Source organism: Strix uralensis, chromosome 1 (assembly GCF_047716275.1).
Source record: "Strix uralensis isolate ZFMK-TIS-50842 chromosome 1, bStrUra1, whole genome shotgun sequence".
In the NCBI taxonomy this organism is placed as follows: Eukaryota; Metazoa; Chordata; class Aves; order Strigiformes; family Strigidae; genus Strix; species Strix uralensis.
In genome coordinates this window covers 170,259,493-170,280,361 of record NC_133972.1, presented here as the reverse complement: position 1 = coordinate 170,280,361, position 20,869 = coordinate 170,259,493, and the positions used below count along the sequence as shown (strand labels likewise).

At 39.8% G+C, this 20,869-nt stretch overlaps 1 protein-coding gene across 3 annotated transcripts in view; it reads left to right on the top strand.

Annotated features, from left to right (window-relative positions):
- Positions 1-20,869, top strand: part of TRAPPC9 (trafficking protein particle complex subunit 9) — a 535,677-nt gene that overhangs the window by 62,200 nt on the left and 452,608 nt on the right. For all 3 annotated transcript variants that reach the window (XM_074888684.1, XM_074888678.1, XM_074888692.1), the window contains 2 exons: positions 1,916-2,061; positions 8,917-9,002. In XM_074888684.1, the coding sequence (XP_074744785.1) occupies positions 1,916-2,061; positions 8,917-9,002 (232 nt within the window). The remainder of the gene's footprint in view (positions 1-1,915; positions 2,062-8,916; positions 9,003-20,869) is intronic.

Here is a 20,869-nt window from a genome sequence, read left to right as displayed (position 1 = left end):
GCAATCTGTCATAGTTTCTCTTTATTCCTCAGGCTCATTGTCTGTTATTTTGCATTTGATCTGCGATGCTGGCACTAAGTATCACCAACAGATAATACATGGATGTGATTTATTTCTTGTTCCAAAATACTTCTAGTGTTACCTAGTAACTTCTTATCAGGTGTTTTATATCACGGAGGTAACATGTCTGCATAGTGTTACTCTTCAGCTTCATTATTTTTCATCAGTAGCACATTATCTTGAATGATTTGGGTAATTTTTAAAACAACTTGTTTTCTTGTATATTTGTATTTTTATTAGTGGGATATTGCTACAACTGCTCTTTAATGTGCTGAGGACTCTAAATCATTTTCATGTTCTCAGTGATAGTTTATTGTTTTGAAATTAAGTGTAATTCTGTAACTTTGGCAGGTGAATTACTTCAGTTATATCCTGTAAATGATGCAAAACTCTTTTAACCTGCAAAAGAATACTTATCTGCTTTTCTGAGTGAAAACACTTGATTTTAAGTTGTTTCTATGACCTGTACAGCTGAGGAAGGCAGGTTTCTTTCTTAGTGCTCTGGTGCTCTTGTCACAGTATTTGAAGAACTTCACAAAACACTACAACTTAATCATGTACTGTAACATTTATAACCTCTTTGGTTTATTATGACATTATCAAAGAATGCCAGTGAGATAAGTTTTACTGTGGGAGGTAGATGTAGGAGAGAGGGGAAGAAGGGAGTTAATCTTTGAACAAGTTGGGGTTTTCTAGCATTCTTGCACTTGGCCTCTTAATTAGTTTTAGAAGTCTCCTAGGTTTTTAGCTAGACTCTTGTTGCTCATCTTAGTACATGCCTACTGTATCTTTAAGTATCTTCTCAAAGTTTACTGCTGGAAAGTTTTGTAAGTATTTTATTTCATTCTTGCTTGTTTACCTCAGTGTGATGGGATGCCTCTAACAATTAGCAACAATTGTAGTTTTATTCTAAGGGACTTTCTTTTACTTGAAAACCGAATTTTTCAAAAATTGGTTTAATCCATGAATGATTACAAAGGGGAGGTTCTTGTCTCTTGATGACATTGCTAATTAAAAGCACAAATACTTCAAGCTTAATAGACTGTAGCAAAATACTGAACGATGCCTTCATTCACCTTTTGTTTTTCTGTTCCTCTCTCCTTCCTGACTAAGTAACTAGGATTCTTACCAGCTTTTAGAATACTGCTCATTTTACTGAATATCCACTAACTGATTGCTTGTTCTTATGCCCAATATTTAGCCTTCAATTTGCCATCAGCATTGGAAGGCCAGTGATTTCCCTGCATGGTACTGTAGGGATTTGGGTCTAACAGGAATATAGTCTAACAAAGCATTTGTTTTCTGTCTATTTGTAATTACTTTCTGGTCGTTCAAGAAACCCACTCAAATTTCTGGGACTTATCCTTCCTTCCAGAAGCAACTCTGTGCATTTTAACTGTTTTAAAATCTGTTTTACTCACCTTGGAGAAGTTCTTTATTTGTGTTACATAGTTCAATTAAATTTTGTCTGGCTTCTAGTTTGTGTTTAAGTTAAATATTTGGTAGCTCTCTGTGCTGGACATGTGATGTATCTTTGTTTAGTCTGCACTTGGAAATTAATAGCTGGATTTCAAATCACCAATCTGGTTAGTTTTGGTTTTGTTGGTTTCTATAGAAGATGTTTTTCCTTTGGTATTTGTTTTCTGAGAGCTTTCTGAAACTTTGTCTTTAGTTTCCTTGGGTTGGTATTATTTTCTTTTGTACTGTAGGTATTTACTTCATGTTTTCCATTTCGGGTATTTTAATCGGTACCTACTCAGAGTGTCATTTAGTATTAATCAGTTCATTTTTAATACAACCATCTATTATAAAATAGAATAAAATAAAATATTATGCAATTATTTTTACTCAACAGATCTGTGAAGCTCTTGAACCTCCCGACCAGTCTCCGACCTCACAAAATGAAAAGTCTCCTTGGTCAGAATGTGTCAACCAAAAGCCCTTTCATATATTCTCCAATTATTGCACACAGTCGGGGGGAAGAACGAAATAAGAAAATAGGTAAGAATATTTCGCAATATTTTCTGTTGTTTTGTTAAATTAGAAAATCTTTCTTGGTCAAGGAAAGTAAACCCAAACATTACTTTCTTGTATTTGAAATAATCAGAGAAAACTTAGTTCTGACACGTTCTGATGCATTCAGTTTGGCAGCAGCCAGCTTAGCCAGTGATTGTGTGTGTGCCCTGAGCTCGGTGCACTGTTGGGGCTTCCCCTTTTCTGATAAGGGTATCATCATGAACAGGAAGAAATTAGGATGAATAAACTGCAATTTCTTGGACACAAGATGCAAATCCATGGGAAACTGGACAGTGGTAGTTCATCACCTACAGAATCCCAATGTTAGACCACTGGGATTTTAAAATTGGTTCTCAGTTTATCTCTTTCAGGAGAAAAAAAATAGTTCATATCCTATTATGATTTAACTTAAACTCAGAATGATGAACTGTCTGATTAGTCAGTTTTTCTTAAAGACAGTTCAGCAAAAATCAGAAAAGCCTTATGAACAATGTTTGAGATACTAGTAATTTTCTGCTGAGGGTTACTTCATTTATTATAAAGCTCTTCAGTGCAGTAATTGTGCCATTGGAAACAGATTACAAGGTTTGTTTAAAATCCTGGATTAAGTTACAAATATTGGTAGTCTTTTTTGTGGCTTTTGTGCAGATCGCATCCGTGATAATTTTTAACATAAGCATTAGTGTCAGCACAAAGGACCTGTGTGACTATGGAATGGAACTGATTGTAAAAACTTGAATACAGAAATTTGCAGAATGTTGTTTATCTTAATTTGGCTCCTTATGTTATTGTTAATACTGTGTAATCAAAAACAAAGAAAAAGTAGAAAAACAGTACTCTGAAATGTCATCAAGGTTTGTTAGATTTTCTGTATCATGCTTTGAATTGCAAAATACTAAACATTTAGCAGGTTGTCATCAGTAGTGACTCCAACTAATTCTTCAAATAGGTAGTTCAGGAACAAGTTAGGGCAGAAACTTTTGGGAAGGACAAGCGTGGGCACCCCTTAGCACCTGAACTTCATTTTCTGTCCCCTGCTGCCTGCCCCTTTCAAGCATCAGTGCATATGAGAGCAGTGGGGAACGCTTTCCCATTCCCATATTCTCCTTTTCTCTTGTTTGTGGTAGTGTATTTGTATTGTAGTGTGTTGCGTTGCTCTCTACGACTCCTCCTTTTTTGTCTCTCAACTTTTTTACCCTTCTGACAGTCCTCTTTCATCTACTTTTATAATTAATTTTCTCCAGCAGTGTAGCTACCACTTGGCTTGTTCATCTGGATTGTGCCTGGCCTGCAGAGCCAATACCTGGGGCAAGCTGCAGGCTTTTTTCACACAGTCTTCTAGGTTAGATGTTAGCCTTGACCTGCCTGTGCTGTGGACTCCTGATTATGATTAAAATGATAGCCCTCACTTTGAAAAGAACATGCACATTTTCTAATTTGTTTTATGATGATGACTATTTTCAATAAATAGTTAAAACATGAGAAATTAGGACATAGGCAGAGGTATGGATTATTATATGGCAGTTTGGATGGACATGGCTGGTGCTACTTTGCCACAGTACTACTTTGATTTCAAAAGATAAAAGATAAGAAATTTAAAAAAAAAAAGGTAAGAAATAAGAATTGAGTAAAGGATAAGAAATTTTAAAAGTGTGGATGTGTGGGAACATCTTAAAGGGGTTTCTCATTAAAGAAATATTTATTTGGAAAATAGCTTACATTATTTCTCTTAATAATTTGTTTAAAAATTGATCACAATTAAATTTTCAACATTTAATCTCTTAGGTATGCCTTGTCATGTTTTTTTCATTTAAATAAAAATTTACTGCTAATCTTATCAAACACTTAGAGTATGCAGTATTCTTGTTCCTTGATCAATACAGAAGGAACCTGCGTTTTTCAAAACAGTTCAAGTTAGGATTTGTTTGTGCTGTGTGTACCATAGGAGTTTTATTTATACAAAGCAGTTTCTACTTTTAGGTTTTTATTTAGCCTAAGGAGATGTCTGAACTGCTGTGATCCTGTAAAGCATTTGTCTTTTGAAGTATATACACAGCACGTTCACTTTTAAAAGCCTCTAATGTTTCATTCAAAGTTTTGCAAACAAAAGAATGTGCAAAATAAAATCAGATACTTCCTTTGAAAGAAGCTGAGAAATTTAATAAACTTTGAAACTAATGAGAATATTTTAATGATATGTATTTAATTAAAAACAATGACAATAACAAATCTGTCTTTCTTACATGGAAATATGTAAGCCAGATTTTGCTTAAATTATTGTTACAGCAAAGGAAATCAAGTACTGCTGACAAACCAAAGGGAAACAAAACCCTTCAGAGAGTCTTGAGGAAATGTTTACAGCTTTCAGCTTGATAAGCTTTTCTGATTGGAAACAATAAATGGGATAATTATATTCTGGTTAAATTGCTTTAATAGTAGGCTAGTCATAAGAAATAAACCTACTGATTCTTGACATAAAGTGGTTTTTTGTTTTAAATTGCTGATATTGTAAAGCAGCAAGAATGTATAATATAGTTCCATTAGTAAATCTGGCAACTAATGTCACACTTCTATTAGATGATATAAATATAGCTCTATAGGATCATATAACCTGATTTTACCTTTCCTTTCAGAAGCTTCTCCCCCAAGGAAGCAATTCTGTATCACTGCCCTGGCATTTTTTACATGGAGTAGTTAGATCTTCTGGAAAGGAAACTAGAGGCAGCTAGTGAGATCTCTAGAAGTGGGAGTGTCTTTTAGGTGGTGGTAGGGACTAGTCATGTTTTCCTGCAGGAATGAGAAAACTCTCACACGCACACTCAGTCACACCCTCTCTCCCTCTCTCTTTATTTTTACATATATATACATATATATACATTTTAATATATCTATATCCCCCCGCCCTGCAAATAAATGCTAGAATGACAGAACAGCCCAGGTTGGAAGGGACCTTGAAAGATCCCATGGCCCAACACTTCATGGGAAGGAGAGCCTAGATAAGATCATCTAGCACCCTGTCCAATTGCATCTTGAAAAGCCCCAATGAGGTGGACTCCACCATGGTCCTGGGGACGTTGTTACACTGAATGATTTTTCTCACTAAAAAATTTCTTCCTTTTATTGCGATGAAACTTCTCCTGGTGCAACTTGTACCCATCGCCCCTTGTCTTCTCTTAAGTGGCTTCTTGTGAAAGAGCCTCCATCCTTTCTGTAGCTGCCCTTTAGGTACTGGAATGCTGTGATGAGATCCCCCTGAGCCTTCTCTTCCTCAGGGAGAAAAAGACCCAACTCCTTCAGTCTTTCCTGCCTCAACAGACAGGATCTCCAGCCCTTTGATGGTCTTCGTGGCGCTCCTTTGGATCCTCTCCAGTCTGGCTGTGCCTTGGAGGTGCCGCCTGACAAGGGCTGAGCAGAGTGGGATGATCATGTCTCCGTCTCTGCTAGAAACACCCCTGCGGATGCAGCCCAGGGTCCAGTTTGCCTGTGTTGCTGCAGCAGCGCACTGCTGGCTCCTGTTCAGCCTGTTGTGCACCAGGACCTCCAGGTCCCTTTCAGAGAGTTGCTCCCCAGCCACACAGAGCCTCGCCTGTCCTGGGCTCTCTGGTTATGTCGTCCCAGGTGCAGGACCTTGCACTTATCACACCTTTGGACACTAACCCCCCACAAGTTTGTTAGTTTGATGCAAGATTGGCAAGTCAGCCAACCTGCTAATGAGATTCTCCTGCCTCTTCTCAGGAGGTGGATCTCCTCTCTCCCCAGTAGGCTGTAGGACTTCCCATGACCATAGAAACCAAAGTCCCAGTGACAACACCAGCCATGAAGCCAGGTATTGATCTGCACGATGCGTTGACTTCTGCCTGCACCCCTATCTCTGACTGGCAAGACAGAGAAGAAGATCCCTTGGGCACCTGCACCCTTTCACTTGGCCTCCAAGGACCTGAAGTCCTGCTTGATCTTGCCCAGGTCTTGCTTTACCATGTCATTGGTGTCCACATGGAAGAGCAGCAGGGGACAGTAGCCTGTGCTTTTAACCAGCTGTGGCAGTCACCTCTTTGGGACATCCCAGTCTTGGCTCCTGGCAAGCAGCAAACCTCCCGTCAGTGTATAGAGGCCAGCAGATGGGTGCCTCGGGGCCTCTCAACAGTCACACATCACCAGCGCTCGCCGCCTCCTTTTGCAGCTTTCACTAGGTGCTGCTGCTGCTGCACCTTCTCCCTGTGCGTTTTGCTCGTGGGTTTAGTCCGCTGCCAAGGTTTCCGATCTGTTGGTGGTTGGCACACGAAAGGAAGAGGACTGAAGTGATCCTCTTCCTGCGGGTCACAAGAGACCACGGTGCCTCCTGCTCCAAGGTGCTGTCAGGTCGCTGTTGGAGCTCTTTGGTCTCTGGAGGTCGGGGCCACGGGGCCCGAGTATTTCTCCTTGCCAACTCTCCGGCAAGGCTCTAGTTCTGGGTCATGCTCCCCAACACGGCACAAGCCGCTCCCTTCCCCTGCAGCTCCTCCACCCGCTGCCTGAGGGACCTCCCCGGAGCACCCCCTGCCCAGGGGAGCTGCCCCCCTCCTGCACCCGGGAGGCAGGGGTGCAGCCTCTGCAGCCCTCGCCCTGCCCAGCCGCTGCCCCGAGAGCAACCTCTGCCTGGGAGCTGCCTGCGCTCGCCCCAGCCTTGCCCGCCGAGGCAGCCGATTCCCGCCTGCTGCAGAGCACGGCCCTCGCCTGCTCTGCCCGCCGCCCTCCCGGGGGGAGACCGGCTGCCCCCCGGTCGCTCCCTCCCCACACACAGCCCAGGGGGGCGGCGGGCCCAGAGCCCCCCTCAGACAGCCCGCGGGGCCTCGCAACCCTCCCGCTCCTCTCAGCCTCGACTGCCCACGCCTGCAGTGCTGGTGGAAGGAGACTGGGTCAGGGGGATTCCACACCCTGGGAGGCTCCGATCTGTGAAAATTAAGAGCCTAGATCCCTTCTTTTCAGAAGGACAGACAGATAAAGCATCAGACAGATCGGTGGTTTGCGTTTGTTTCGTGTAATACTTGGATGAAATCAAGAGTTTCCAGCGTGTTTTTCTGGTCCCTGACCTTTTCAGAATCGCTTTTTCCGTGGCTGCATGGAAAGCATTTTCAGACAAGACATTCCAGCCTGGCGGTAGTTCTTACGATGTGGAAGTTCATTTAGAAGTCCTGACGTGCCTACTTGGGCTACTACAAGTTTCTGCGTTGATACAGCGAACCATAACGGGGCTTCAGTGCTTAGATCCCTTTGGAGCTCTGTACAGTACCTCTTCGGAGGAGTAACTGATCCTTCTGGGGACTGCAGAATGCGTAATTGTCCACACTGTGGATACTAATAAGCAATTAAATAAAAAGAAATTCACAGAACATCTCATACAATTGTGCTTTTGAACATTTGGTTTTAATCAACAGTTCTGCTTTTCAGGTTTCATAGTAATAGAACCCATTAATATCCCTGAATGTATGTTTTTAATTTCCACTAGCATTAATTGGAGGTAAACATTTGCATTAAGTGCATCTCCCTTGAGCTCTCTAATATTGCTTGTAAAATGTAATCAGATAGTAAATGATTGTGAAGGTACAATTAGAGTACAGGTGGTTTCATCTCTGACTTACAGTTTTAATAATCCTGCTTTTTTACTGGACACTTTCTAGCATCCTAGTAAAAAAGTGTTAGTAAAATCCTAGTAAATATCCTAGTAAAAAAAGTATTGAGTAAACTAGTAAAAGTGAATCCATGTATGTTTTAGATTAGCTTGTAGTCACGATTTATTTAACATGCACAGTGAAACCACCTTTTGACTATTTGGACTGCGGGTCTTCAGCTTGTATGGAGAATCTTGTCACATTCAGTTTTAAGTCTGAAGGTCAGGTGCATGTGGTTAACTGAGAAATTTGGAAGGCAGACAGGATCTTGTGAGCTGAGAAGGTTATGAAGTGCTAATGTAAAATAATCCTTCTGCACTGAACAGTCCCTTAGAACTTGTGTCTCTGCTGCTGGCCTCACTTCCATAAACTTGCCTCCTTAAAATAAAAATAATAAATTTAAACTTGGCAGGGTGAAGTGTCTTTAAAGTTGGACCTCTGTCTCTTGTAGTGAGATATAAACTGAATGCATCTTATTACCTGACCTATTTTTGGTCATTGTTTTTCCTAAGTATTTTCACAAGTTACTAAGTAACTTGTTAAGTCGCCATTTTGTGATCCTTGAATAAATCTGTATCTATAGATCCTAGTGCCATCTTCGCCTCCCACAGCATCTCCCAAACTACTTACTGTTTCCCAAAGAAAATTAGTAGGGGGAAACTGAGGTGGCATCTTGCTGCTGAGCAGTTGTTTCCTTCTTAATTTGGAATGATCTTTTTTTTACTGCATATATTCAGCTGTGTATGTCTGAAGAGTTGTTTCCATTATTTTTTATTTCCTTCCTGTTTTGTTCATTCCTTACCTGCTTGCTTCTTGTCTGCATTTTAAATATCCAAGGCAATATGCACTCTGTACCTAACTCCAAGTATGTAAGGCCTGAAGTGTTTAACGTGTGTTTATGTACTGTTTTGAGTTGATGCCTGAGGTAATTTTGCCAATGTAATGTTGGGTCTTTGGAGCACTATGACTGTATTAATGAATGATTCCTGTCCTTTAACCCAGTGCTTTGCCTGAATTTATAGCTTGTGTCCCACAGTGCGCTTGGATAGAACTTGGGCTGTGGACATTATAAAGACATGTTAATTTGGAACATAAAGTTAATATAGCAAGCTGAGAGCTCAGCTGATGCAACTTTTTTTATAACACTATGATTAGGTAATTCCTGCATTAATTCTGTAATAATTTCATGTAGACTTCCAGTGGGTCCAGGGAGATGTATGCGAAGTTCAGTTGATGGTGTACAACCCTATGCCTTTTGAGCTCCGAGTAGAAAACATGGTATGTATCTTTCTAACTCTCTTCTTTCTATTATTTTTCTGAAAAAATTCTCATTTCAAATATGGTTTTCTATAAATCAAGTAGTTAAAAAAAATCATTTAACCCAGTATAACCTCAGTTTAACAGTGCATTACTGTCAATTTTCTCATATGTGTTGGTGATGAGGTATTGAAATGAAAATCTCTGCCACTCAGTGTTTAAATGCTTTACTGTTACTGACCCGTAAATCAATTTTGTACCTTTCTGCATTGACTAGAAGTCATGCTATGTAATTTACATTTACTGGTTTTCAAGTAATAATTATATCCTGAAACCTAATAATTAGTGTATAGTTGCTACTGTAATTTAAAAATCTGCATTCATTCTAGCTTTTCAAATTCACATTTTGACTATGTTTTTAAAAATCAGGAATTAAAATAGTTATTTCTGAGAGGCTTTGGTTTTTAATAGAAGCTTCAGCTCATGCATCTGCTGTTCCCAATAATACATGCTATTTGTAAACACTGTAAAGTAAAATAATCAGGAGGGAGGCAAAAAAAGATTAAAATACCAGAGAAGCATGTAAACTTAGAAGGATCAAGCCCAAGCCCTCTACCACTTCAGTCGACTGCAGTGTATCCTGAAACAAATTAAACTGGTTGTTTGCCCTCCAGTTTATGGCAACTAGCAGGATTTTTTTTTTTAATTGTTAATCCATTTAAAGGTTAAAAGTCCTCTAACTGCCAAACCAACTTAATTTCCAGTTCATCCTAACCAGTGGGGTCTTCTATGTTAAATATTTTTACCTTTAATACTGCTTTAAAAAATAAATCCCATCTCTTGGAGCCTGTTGTTCTGTTAGGCTATGTGAATCAGCATATATTTATTTGCTTAGGATTTTTGTTTGTTTTTTTTTATTGATAGGTCTACTGCAGTGGCTGCTTAGACAGTTTGACCTAAATAACTGTAATATGCCACATATGATAAAGCGTTTTTCCACAAACATGACCAAAGATTGTGCTTATAGCATAATACAATTCATTCTTGGAAGCTACCACTTTGGTTTCTTCAGCAGCATTTTCTCTAACCCTCAGAGAAGTATTCCAAATTGTTAGGAATTAATAGAAAAAGTAATTGTAAAGCTGTGCATCAGAAAGGACTCTATATAGGAATTTATTTAAGAACATTTTGATTTATAGTGTAATTTGTATTGTGTCAGTATTGATGTAATTATATATTTAAAAAACTGTGTTTGGATAATTTCTTAATGTCTTAATAAGGAAATTTCTTACGAATGCTTACATACACTTAAGAACTCAGAATAGTTATTTGCATAGATGTGCACACCATCCATTCCCTGAGCAAAAAAATGGTAGTAGCATGAATACTTCTTTTTACTGTTAGCATGATAAAGTTCTATCTTTGAATTCCAGTTTTGTTGGTAAGCATAAGAGGAAGCAGGCATGCAAACTAGCTACAAATAATTGATGTGATTAACATAATTCTTTAGTCAGTACTCCATAAATAGAGTGCTTTGAGAAATTCTGTTATGTGCTAATGTCATCTCATTGGTAGAAATTAGTTGATTTTGCTTGATTAGTCTGTGGTATCAAGATTGTAGCCAGCAAGTTGCGGAAACTAATTATTCCCCTCAATTTGGCATTTGAGAGACAATGTCTTTAGAACCGAGGCCAGTTTCGAGCTCCCTGTACAATAGAAATACTGACATACTGGTATCAATCCAGCAGTATTACCAAGATGATTGGCAGGACAGAGCATATGACAGATGAGGACAGGTTCAAAGAGCGGCATCTGTTCAGTTTGTAGAAGAGTGCTGGGGTAATTCCTATTGCTTTCCTCGGGAAAGTGCAGTGAAAATGGAGCCAGACTCTTCCCGGAGGTGCCCAGCGTAAGGGTGAGAGTCAGTGAGCACGTTGCAACAATGGAAAACTTTCCTAATAAAAAATGCCCTTTTTCCAATCGTGAGGGTGATCATACACTGGAAGTGGTTCCCCAGAGAGAACATGGGATCTCCATCTTCAGAAATCTTCAAACTTGAGTATATAGGACAGTGGAAAACCTGAACTACCATCAAAGCTGGGCCTGTTTTGAGCAGGGGGCTGGGCAAGAGGACCTCCAGCATATCCTTCCAGCCTAAATTGTTCTGATTTTCCAATCTCATCTGTGAGCTTTCTAGAATGTGGGAATCGTTATTACCTTATCACAAGAATAAACTCTTTTGTTTTTACTTTAATAATTCAAAACGTTGCTTAATATTTTAAAATGTTTTGTTTTATCATTAATATGTACTCACCTGCAGTCCCCATGCCCCCTTGTCTGATTTCTCATCATGTATCACATTCTTTCATATCATTTAGTCTCACAGCATCATTTTCATAGCAAGCATATCCTTTTCTCTCATTTAGTGGCAGTTTCAGCTTGTTTGTCCCACAACGTTTTTCCTTCTGTCTGACTCAGCACCTTACCTTTGCATTATGACTAGTCAGTCAAGCTTGTTTCCGATGACTGGCAGTCCTTGGAGTTCTTCATTGCTTGATTTCCTTTGTTCTTTACCCTTTTTGTGGCTCACCATTGATCAACATGTAACTGTCCTGAAATCTGTAGTCTTACTCCTTTTTTCTAATTTTCCCCTTTCCCTCGTCTTACAATTTATGATTTGTTGTTCTGTTAGCTTACTGGTTTCATGTTAAATGAATGCTGGAAGCATTGGTCCAAACTTCTATCATGATATTTTTCGTAATGGGTCTTCCTATTTGTATGGCTGAAAGTTGCGATGGTGAACAACTTAGTATTGAGCACAAGTTGTTAAGGAGAATGATTCCCCATTGAAAGGCTTCTGTAGCTTTTTTCATCATTTGAAGTATTAATGCTAAGTACATGTTTAATTGTGGTATGTTTAAGTGAAAGAAAGTGAATTTTTTGACTTGACAAGAGACTGTGGACACAAGGCTTTGATCAGTGTTGCTCAGATGATAAAGCCTGTACTGTCTGATGTCTTTGCTGTTTTGTTTTATTCTCAAAGCTCTTTGCCCATCTTTGTTGTTCTTGCTGTTTATTCTGTCATGCATATTCATGATTTGGGACTCTAGATACCTATTCTTCATGCGTGTCCTATTTCTGTATTACTTTTTTTGTCTTTTTCTCTCTCATGTTTTTGTTTTGTCCATATAGTTAGAAGGCTGATCCATTGAAAGGTTCAACAGTATTTGTAAAATGATGAATGAAAATGTTTGATCATGGAATATGGAAATGATTAGGTCCAACAACTGTGTATTTTAGTCAATAAAGCGAAGTAAGAGAGATCATAGGGGTGATCAGAGGAAGTGCTTTAATAAAACTTAGCAGGTACCATAAATCAACAGAGTGAGAGAGAGACAAAAATGACCCTGACTAGCTTTTGACTGCAGTGGATTAGACAGAATATTTTTGCTATCCTGATGGTGGAGCCCAAGTTAACAGGAGATGTTCAGCTGTAAATAAATGTATATAACACTTTACTTTTTCTCCCAGGAATATTGATTTCTGTATAGACTTGTTCAGGTGTGTGAATGATAGCCTCTATCTCTTTTGCAGCTACTAAGCCTTTTTTTCTGTCCAGGAAGAAATGACCTTCAGATGTCAGGACTTCAAAAAAATAAAAAAAGTTCTGGGAAATATCAGATGGATTTATTTTGTATCTTGCGACAAATGTTTAAAGCAGTAAATCATGGTACAGTCTAGTGAGATCTACTATTAAAAAAAAAAATGCATGTGAATATGCACTGCAAAGTGTGTTAAATCCTCTAAGATTTTAACTACTTTATCCTCTTTGTTTCTCAAGTTTCATATTAAAGGCAAAAAAAAAAAAAGCTGAGAAATTTTGAGGCAATGTTACTTATTGAGTGAAAACATTTTTTCCTGCAGTTATTGTAGAATACAGCTGTGGTTCTAAGAAGGCTACAATATATACAGAGCAGTGTAAACTTCACTTAATAAATTAATATCAAGTAACTAAAAAATACTACCCCAAAACGTGTGGATAATGTAATTTATAGTATTAAGTCATTATTCAAGAAGAAAGTTTTTGTTTTGTAATTCTCCTTCTGGTTGGAGCATGTATTTATTTGAAAATTTAAGTGTGGTATTTTGATTAATGATGCTATAAGAATGGCTGTTTACTTTTTTTTTTGTGTGCGTAATCTTCCACAGTGTACTATTAGCCAAGAGCTCAATGTTGATGTTTAAAAATACCATCTAAAATTTTGCTAGATCTTTATGTGTAATCAGTCCCATAACTTAGTTTATGGTAATTTAAATTGTTTCCAGGAACTGCTCTTTAGTGAATTCACATCTTTTTACTGTTTCTTCTATCCTGAGAGAATTTCTACTTATTGATACACTACATTTAGTTGAAGCTATATTAGGCAAGAATGTACACAAGAAAGGTGAGGAGGGGAAGGAGAACAATGGTCGTGTTTGGTGTTTCCTAGGTCTGCCTAAAAAAACCTTATTAGAAATAGTAGGGAAGCTTTCATTTTAAATAAATATTTGACAATTTTTGTGTAAAGTATTTGACAACATTGTATAAAGTATGTTCAGTGTGAAAACTAACTTTGAAGGCAGTGTTACTTTAAAAAAGAATGATTGCATTTCAGGATTGGTAAGTGAAGCCAAAAAAAAGCAGTTACATACTCATGTTGTTTTAACAGCATCCCCAAATGCTACCATTTACATACAAGTTGTTTAGTTTCTCTAAAAATACCTTGAGGTTTGAAGTGATTGAAAGACATGCTGTGATAATACCATGCATATATTCACTCTAAGACAATTCAAATTGTTTTATTAGAATACAAGGAAATGTAAAATTGTGGGGTTTTTTGTGTGATTTATATATTCCCTGGAGGAAACTTTGTATATGGCTAAACTTTTCCTATGACGTCAGAAAGAACAATGGTTACTAAATGATTGCTAAATTTTATTACTTGAAATAAGGTATAAGACTCTCGGGAAAAGAAATCTAACACTTTTGTGTGTGTGTGTGTGTGTGTGTCTGATATGTTTAGCTAAAGGATATGACAGTACTTCAGTGTTGATTTGATTTTTCACTGTTAATCCAAAAAATGTTTAGGCACCAGAGGGCAATGTTGGGCAAATATTGCTGAATTCTGCTATACAGTAAATAGCGATATTGAAAATGTCTTTTAGACATTCTAGATATGTCATTGTCTTTTAAAACTTATTTGTGTGGGTTAACTTTTAAAGGTAAGTATGTTGATTTCGGTTTATGTCTGGAACTCTGAAGCTTAGCTGAGGTTTATATTGGCTTCTTTTCCATTTCAATGAGTTTTATGCTTTCTTAATATCTCTACTTTTAAAAACTTGGAAGTTTTACTGAATAGTAAATAGTAAAACTCTCTTAATGACAGAAATGAACACTTTATTCTCCTTTGTGTGATAATACACTTGAGACTCTTTAATTTCTAGTCCAGGTATAGTATGTGCTTAGTGCAGGTGTTTTAGCATTTGCATTGTGTTCTCCAGAAAAATTCTTTGTTTTCATGGTTTTTGTTGTTAAAGAATAGACTGAGAATGCATTGTTAATGCATTATAAGAAAAATACATTGTGGTGAGAAGTTATTTGCTTTAGCAGTTATCTGTGATCAGGATGCTGTGTTTGTGATCAGCATGATCCAAGGGTGTCATTTTGATATAATTTCAGGGGTTAAGGAACAATGTAAACTGTAGATAGCAATTTTTTTTCCCTCTGCTTTTATTAAATCATAGAAGCATAGAATGGTTTGGGTCGGAAGGGACCTTAAAGCTCATCTAGTCCCAACCCCCCTGCCATGGGCAGGGACACCTTCCACTAGACCAGGTTGCTCAAAGCCCCGTCCAACCTGGCCTTGAACACTGCCAGGGAGGGGGCAGCCACAGCTTCTCTGGGCAACCTGTGCCAGTGTCGCACCACTGTCACAGGGAAGAATTTCTTCCTTATCTCTAATCTAAATCTACCCTCTTTCAGTTTAAAATTGTCACCCCTCCTCCTATCCCTACACTCCCTGATAAACAGTCCCTCCCCATCTTTCCTGTAGCCCCTTTAAGTACTGGAAGGCCACTCTAAGGTCTCCCTGGAGCCTTCTCTTCTTCAGGCTGAACACCCCCCAACTCTCTCAGCCTGTCCTCACAAGGCAGGTGTTCCAACCCCCTGATCATCTTTGTGGCCTCTTCGAGCAGGTCCATGTCCCTCTTGTGTTGGTGCCCCCAGAGCTGGACACAGCACTGCAGGTGGGGTCTCATGAGAGCGGAGTAGAAGGGGAGAATCCCCTCCCTCGACCTGCTGGCCACACTTTTGATGCAGCTCAGGATGCAGTTGGCTTTCTGGGCTGTGAGCACATGTTGCTGGCTCATAGTCAGTTTTCTGTCCACTAATACCCCCAAGTCTTTCTCCTCAGGGCTGCTCTCGATCCACTCCTCGCCCAGCCTGTATTTGTGCTTGGGATTGCCTCAAGCCATGTGCAGGACCTTGCCCTTGACCTTGTTGAACTCCCTGAGGTTTGCACAGACCCACCTCTCCAGCATGTCCAGGTCCCTCTGGATGGCACATCCCTTCCCTCCAGTGTGTCAACTGCACCACACAGCTTGGTGGTGTTGGCAGATGTGCTGAGGATGCACTTGATCCCACTGTCGATGTCACCAACAAAGATGTTAAACAGCGCCGGTTCCAACACTGACCCCTGAGGAACACCACTCGTCACTGCTCTCCACTTGGACATCAAGCCATTAACCACAGCTCGAGTGCGACCATCCAGCCAATTCCGTATTCACCGAGTGGTCCATCCACCACATCCATGTATTTCCAATTTAAAGACAAGGATGTCGTGTTGGGCAGTGTCAAATGCTTTGCACAAGGCCAGGTAGATGGCATCTGTTGCTCTTCCCTTGTCCACCAGCGCTGTAACCCCATTGTAGAAGGCCACCAGATTTGTCAGGTACGATTTGCCCTTAGTGAAGCCATGTTGGCTGTCACCAGTCACCTCCTTATTTTACATGTGCCTTAGCATAGTTTCCAGGAGGATCTGCTCCATGATCTTGCTGGGCACAGTGGTGAGACTGACTGGCCTGTAGTTCCCTGGGTCTTCCTTTTTTCCCTTTTTAAAAATGGGGGTTATGTTTCCCTTTTCCTGTCAGTTGGAACTTCACTGGACTGCCACGACTTCTCAAATATGATGGATAGTGGCTTAGCGTGGATGTATCTCATCAGGTGGCTTAGTGGATGCATCTCATCAGGTCCCACAGACTCCTGCACCTTCAGGTCCTTTAGATGGTCTCAAACCTGATCTTATGGTGGGCAGTTCTTCATTCTCCCCATCCCCGCCTTTGCCTGCTGTGACTTGGGTGGTGTGGCTGGAGCACTTGCTGGTGAAGACTGAGGCAAAGAAGTCATTGAGTACCTCAGCCTTCTCCATGTCCTGGCTAACCAGGTCTTCCGTTTCCTTGTGGAGAGGGCCCACATTGTCCCTAGTCTTCCTTTTATCACTGACGTACCTGTAGGAGCTTTTCTTGTTGCCCTTGATGTCCCTGGCCAGGTTTGGTTCTATCAGGGCTTTGTCTTTCCTAAGCTGTTCCCTGGCCATTTGGACAGCTTCTCTGTATTCCTCCCAGGCTACCTGTCCTTGCTTCCACCCTCTGTGGGCTTCCTTTTTGTGATTCATCTTGTCCAGGAGCCCCTTATCCATCCATGCGGGCCTCCTGGTGTTTTTGCCTGACTACTTCTTTGTCGGGATGCATTGCTTCTGAGCTTGGAGGAGGTGATCCTGGAATACTGAGCAGCTTTCTTGGGCCCCTCTTCCCTCCAGGGTTTTATCCCATGTTACTCTGCCAAGCAGATCCCTGAAGAGGTCAAAGTCTGCTGTTCTGAAGTCCAGGGTAGTGAGCTTTCTGTGCACCCTCCTCACTGCCCTAAGGATCTTGAACTCCACCATTTCATGGTCACTGCAGCCAAGGCTGCCCTTGGGCTTCACTTCCTCACCAGCCCCTCCTTGTTGGTGAGAACAGGATCCAGTATAGCACCTCTCCTCACTGGCTCCTCTATCACTTGGAGAAGGAAGTTGTTATCATTGCATTCCAGGAACCTCCTGAATTGCTTATGCCCTCTGTTGTCCATCCAACAGACATTGGGGTGGTTGAAGTCTCCCATGAGGACCAGGGCTTGTGAATGTGAGGCTGCTCCCATCTGTCCATAGAGCGCCTTGTCTGCTCGGTGTTCCTTCATCGGGTGGCCTGTAGCAGACCCCTACTATAACATCACCTGTCATTTCTCTCCCTTTAATCCTGACCCATAAGCTCTTGGTTGCTCCTCATCCATCCCCAGGCAGAGCTCCATGCACTCCAGCTGGTCATTGACATAGAGGGTGACCCTTCCTGTCCTTCCTAAAGAGCCCATGTCCTTCCATTGCAACGCTCCAGTCATAGGAGCCATCCCACCATGTGTCTGTGATACCAGTAAGGTCATAGCCCTGCAGGCATGGTGCATGTCTCTAGCTCCTCTTGTTTATTCCCCATGCTACATGCGTTTGTGTAGAGGCATTTAAGTTGGGCCCCCGATGAAGCTGACTTACTGGCTGGAATTCCTTTCTGTTAAATCGTTTTAATGCTGGTATTAAATAATTTTAACACTATCAATTTCTCTTAATAGTAAGTTTTCCTTCTTGTCCGTAAGTACATGCATATTTTGGGTGATTGTACCCTAAATGCATTCACATGCCTTTTTGTCTACTACTGTCTCTATTTATTTTGATTTTGCCTGGATTTCTTCTGCTGTTAACATACTCAGTTTAAATCCTTTGGCGAGGATGATGCGTTCTCTGACAGCTGGGTTGTGAGCATTGCTTTTCGTGATCCTTGACCATTACCCTTTAAAAATATTACCATAGATTTATTTAATTTTTCTCAGTTAATTTCCCTATTTTTTTCCCTCCGTGGTTGTGATGTTTACTTTCTCCGGGGTTACTTGTCTCTGATCCATTCCAAACCTCAATTACCTGCAACGAGGTCGCTCATAGGTGTCATAGATCAGAACTCTAACTGGGTGGTGACATTTCAGCTGGCAACTTCAGGTCGTATGGCAGCCTATATATGCACGTGTGGCTGCTGTAGATGCATTTTTTGAGGCTATGCTGTTTTATGGTCCCGTTTGAGGTTATCTTTTCCTTTACAGGACCCTAAAAGGCTTTCAGGGAAATGTCTTCCCATGCACTCCCTCAATCCAGCTTGATAGTGGAGGATGTCTAATTGCTGGGATGGGGGACTAATTCATATTAAGTAAAAGCACAAGACTGGTTATACTGCAGGAACTGAAGTGAATGTATAAATGTATGTCCTGACATCCAGCTGTATTAAAAATGTGAAGTAGAGGAGTAAGAACATGGGAGAAATCTTTATTTACTCATTGCTTCCATGTCCCCCTTGCCCCAAGGAATAGTGGGCTAATTAGGACCATGTCTTAATGAGGAGCTTTCCATATTTAAGGAGAGTGACCTGATTATAGTTTTGCAAAGGTTTTGTCATTTCTTGGTGTTTTGTATATGTTTATAGGCATTTGATATACTGGCTACTTAGGGGAGTTAGCTAGGAATGGAAAAGTAGTGCTGCGTGTTAGTTGTTGAAAGTTAATTCCAGTGTAATTTTTAGGAGAAAGTTTGAACTGGAAAGGCTTTCCAGTTTAACCACTGCATTATGTTACCTAATCCCCTCTTAGACACTACCACTGAGGGAAATTCCAAAACTCCCTCGATAAGCATGCTTGGAATGGTTAATGTGGAGTTGGCACTGCTTCAGCATAGGGAGATGGGTTAGATAATATGTAGGGATCCCTGTCAATTCTGTTTTCTTACTTTTGCTATAGCTGATACTAAACATGACATTGGGGGTGTTTTTTTTGTCATTGATTTTTCAGGACTTCAAGGCCTTGGATGAAAGTATTTAATTGAGGTGAATTCTGAGTAATTCAAATACATTTGAATATTTGGCCAAGCGATAGTTCAGTGCTTTTGGGACTGAAATAATCTTACAAAGCCTTCTGTACCTGTTTTAAAAGTGAGTTTTGGAGTGTGTATAGGGTCACCTTTTGTTTGTGCTCTAACATTTGCTTCAGCCAAAGCAAAAGCAGAATGATTATGATGAAGACTGAGGCAAAGTGAGTATTAAAGTGTGAATGTTCACCCCATTTCTGTGGGATGAATCCCACTGTGGAAGGATTCGTGTTCAGTCATTTGCAATCAATTATGTTTCATCATATCTAAAATTAGTTTGCATTGGCTAGTTATTGCAATAAAGATTTTACTTTCCTTATTCTGAAATATTGCAAGGAATATTTCACCAAGAGTGCAAACAAGTCCTGTTTAAGCTCCCAGGTACGTAAAGGTACCTATTTGAAAAGAGTGACCAGGGTGGTGTTTATGAAGTGGGAATCGAAAAGCGTCAGTGCTCTGATACACTGGGTGGTGAATGTATAGGAAGACAGAATTAAGTTTTACTTATGTTTTTGTGAATTGTTTCTGACAGCTGAAGTCTCCGTGTGAAACTGGGGGCAAACTAAAATTCAGTAGAAGTGAGGGTTTGACACAGTATTTTCTTATAACTCAAGTAAAATGATGAAATCGAATTTTGTGCAATATTATGGATAGAGTTCTCCAACGCTCTTTTACACAAAGCAAGTGTAGCTTTGATTGAATTAGGTATTGTCTTAATAGTGTCAAGTCTATAAGGAAGTAATTTCTAGAACCAAAGGATTTTATGGCTTTTGGGTATATTACAATCTTGATGACTTCAGATCTTCAGTGGAAGAGAAACCAAGAACTGACAAACCTGTTCAGTTTGCTTTCTTGAGCTTCTGGTGTATTTAGGACGTTGCTGTTAAAAATCTTAGGTGAAAAGCATTAATTTAGTTATGTAGCATCTACATAAAAGATAGTTGCTCGTTAATTTTCCAGAAGGCACGCTGCCTTCTGAGGAGGGAGGAAATTCTGATAATGGCTTTTAATTTAGTGCCTTCATTTTGGTTAATATCTAGGAATTACTTGAAGAAGACTTGCTGATGGTTAGTCCCAATGCAAATCAGGCCATTAAAGATTTAATGTACATGACAGGTCAAGTTTCAGTCATTGGTTGGGTAATTATGGTGGTGCCATTTGTGTTTCTTGTTATACAAGTATCAATTTTCCTAATTTCTAATTGAGAATTAGAAACATAAGAGGGCTAGTCTGCCTTTTACAGCTGACATGAGCATTAGAGGTGCACCATTCAAAACCCAATTGAATTAAAAACTAGGCAGTCACCGATGTTTTCAGAGGGAGACAATGCTGGTATTCTGGCACTGTGCAGATAATGTTGCTGCTTCTTAAATTCCTTTTCAGTCTTCAGGCTCTTTGTGGTTTTCTGTGGCTCAAACCATGAGTTTTTTCATTTGTCTTTACAAAAATATTATGTACCTCTTTCACAAAGTTTTGAGTTCCTTTGAAGCATCCTCATGGAGCTGAGTTGTACTTACGACATTAATTGATGGAGATATTTGGATAGCATCTTTATTAAAAAATAAAAGTAAAAATCTATCTGTATAGAAAAGCAGATGGTAACTTAGACTTGTGTGCTTTACAAAATTAAATTTCTTAATTGTAACAGCATGTTCTGTGTTCAGGCATCTTAAATTCATTAACCAAGCTTAAAAAAAACCCCAAAACAGTCTACTAAGGACAATAATGCTGTGTTTAAAAGTTTGCTAAATAATTTTTTTTTGCTTCACTGCTTATTTTGTCCCATGTTTTAAATTTAGGATGCTAAAAGATGTCTCTGACACTAAGTAAATCATACAGTCTAACTGCAGGCATCTA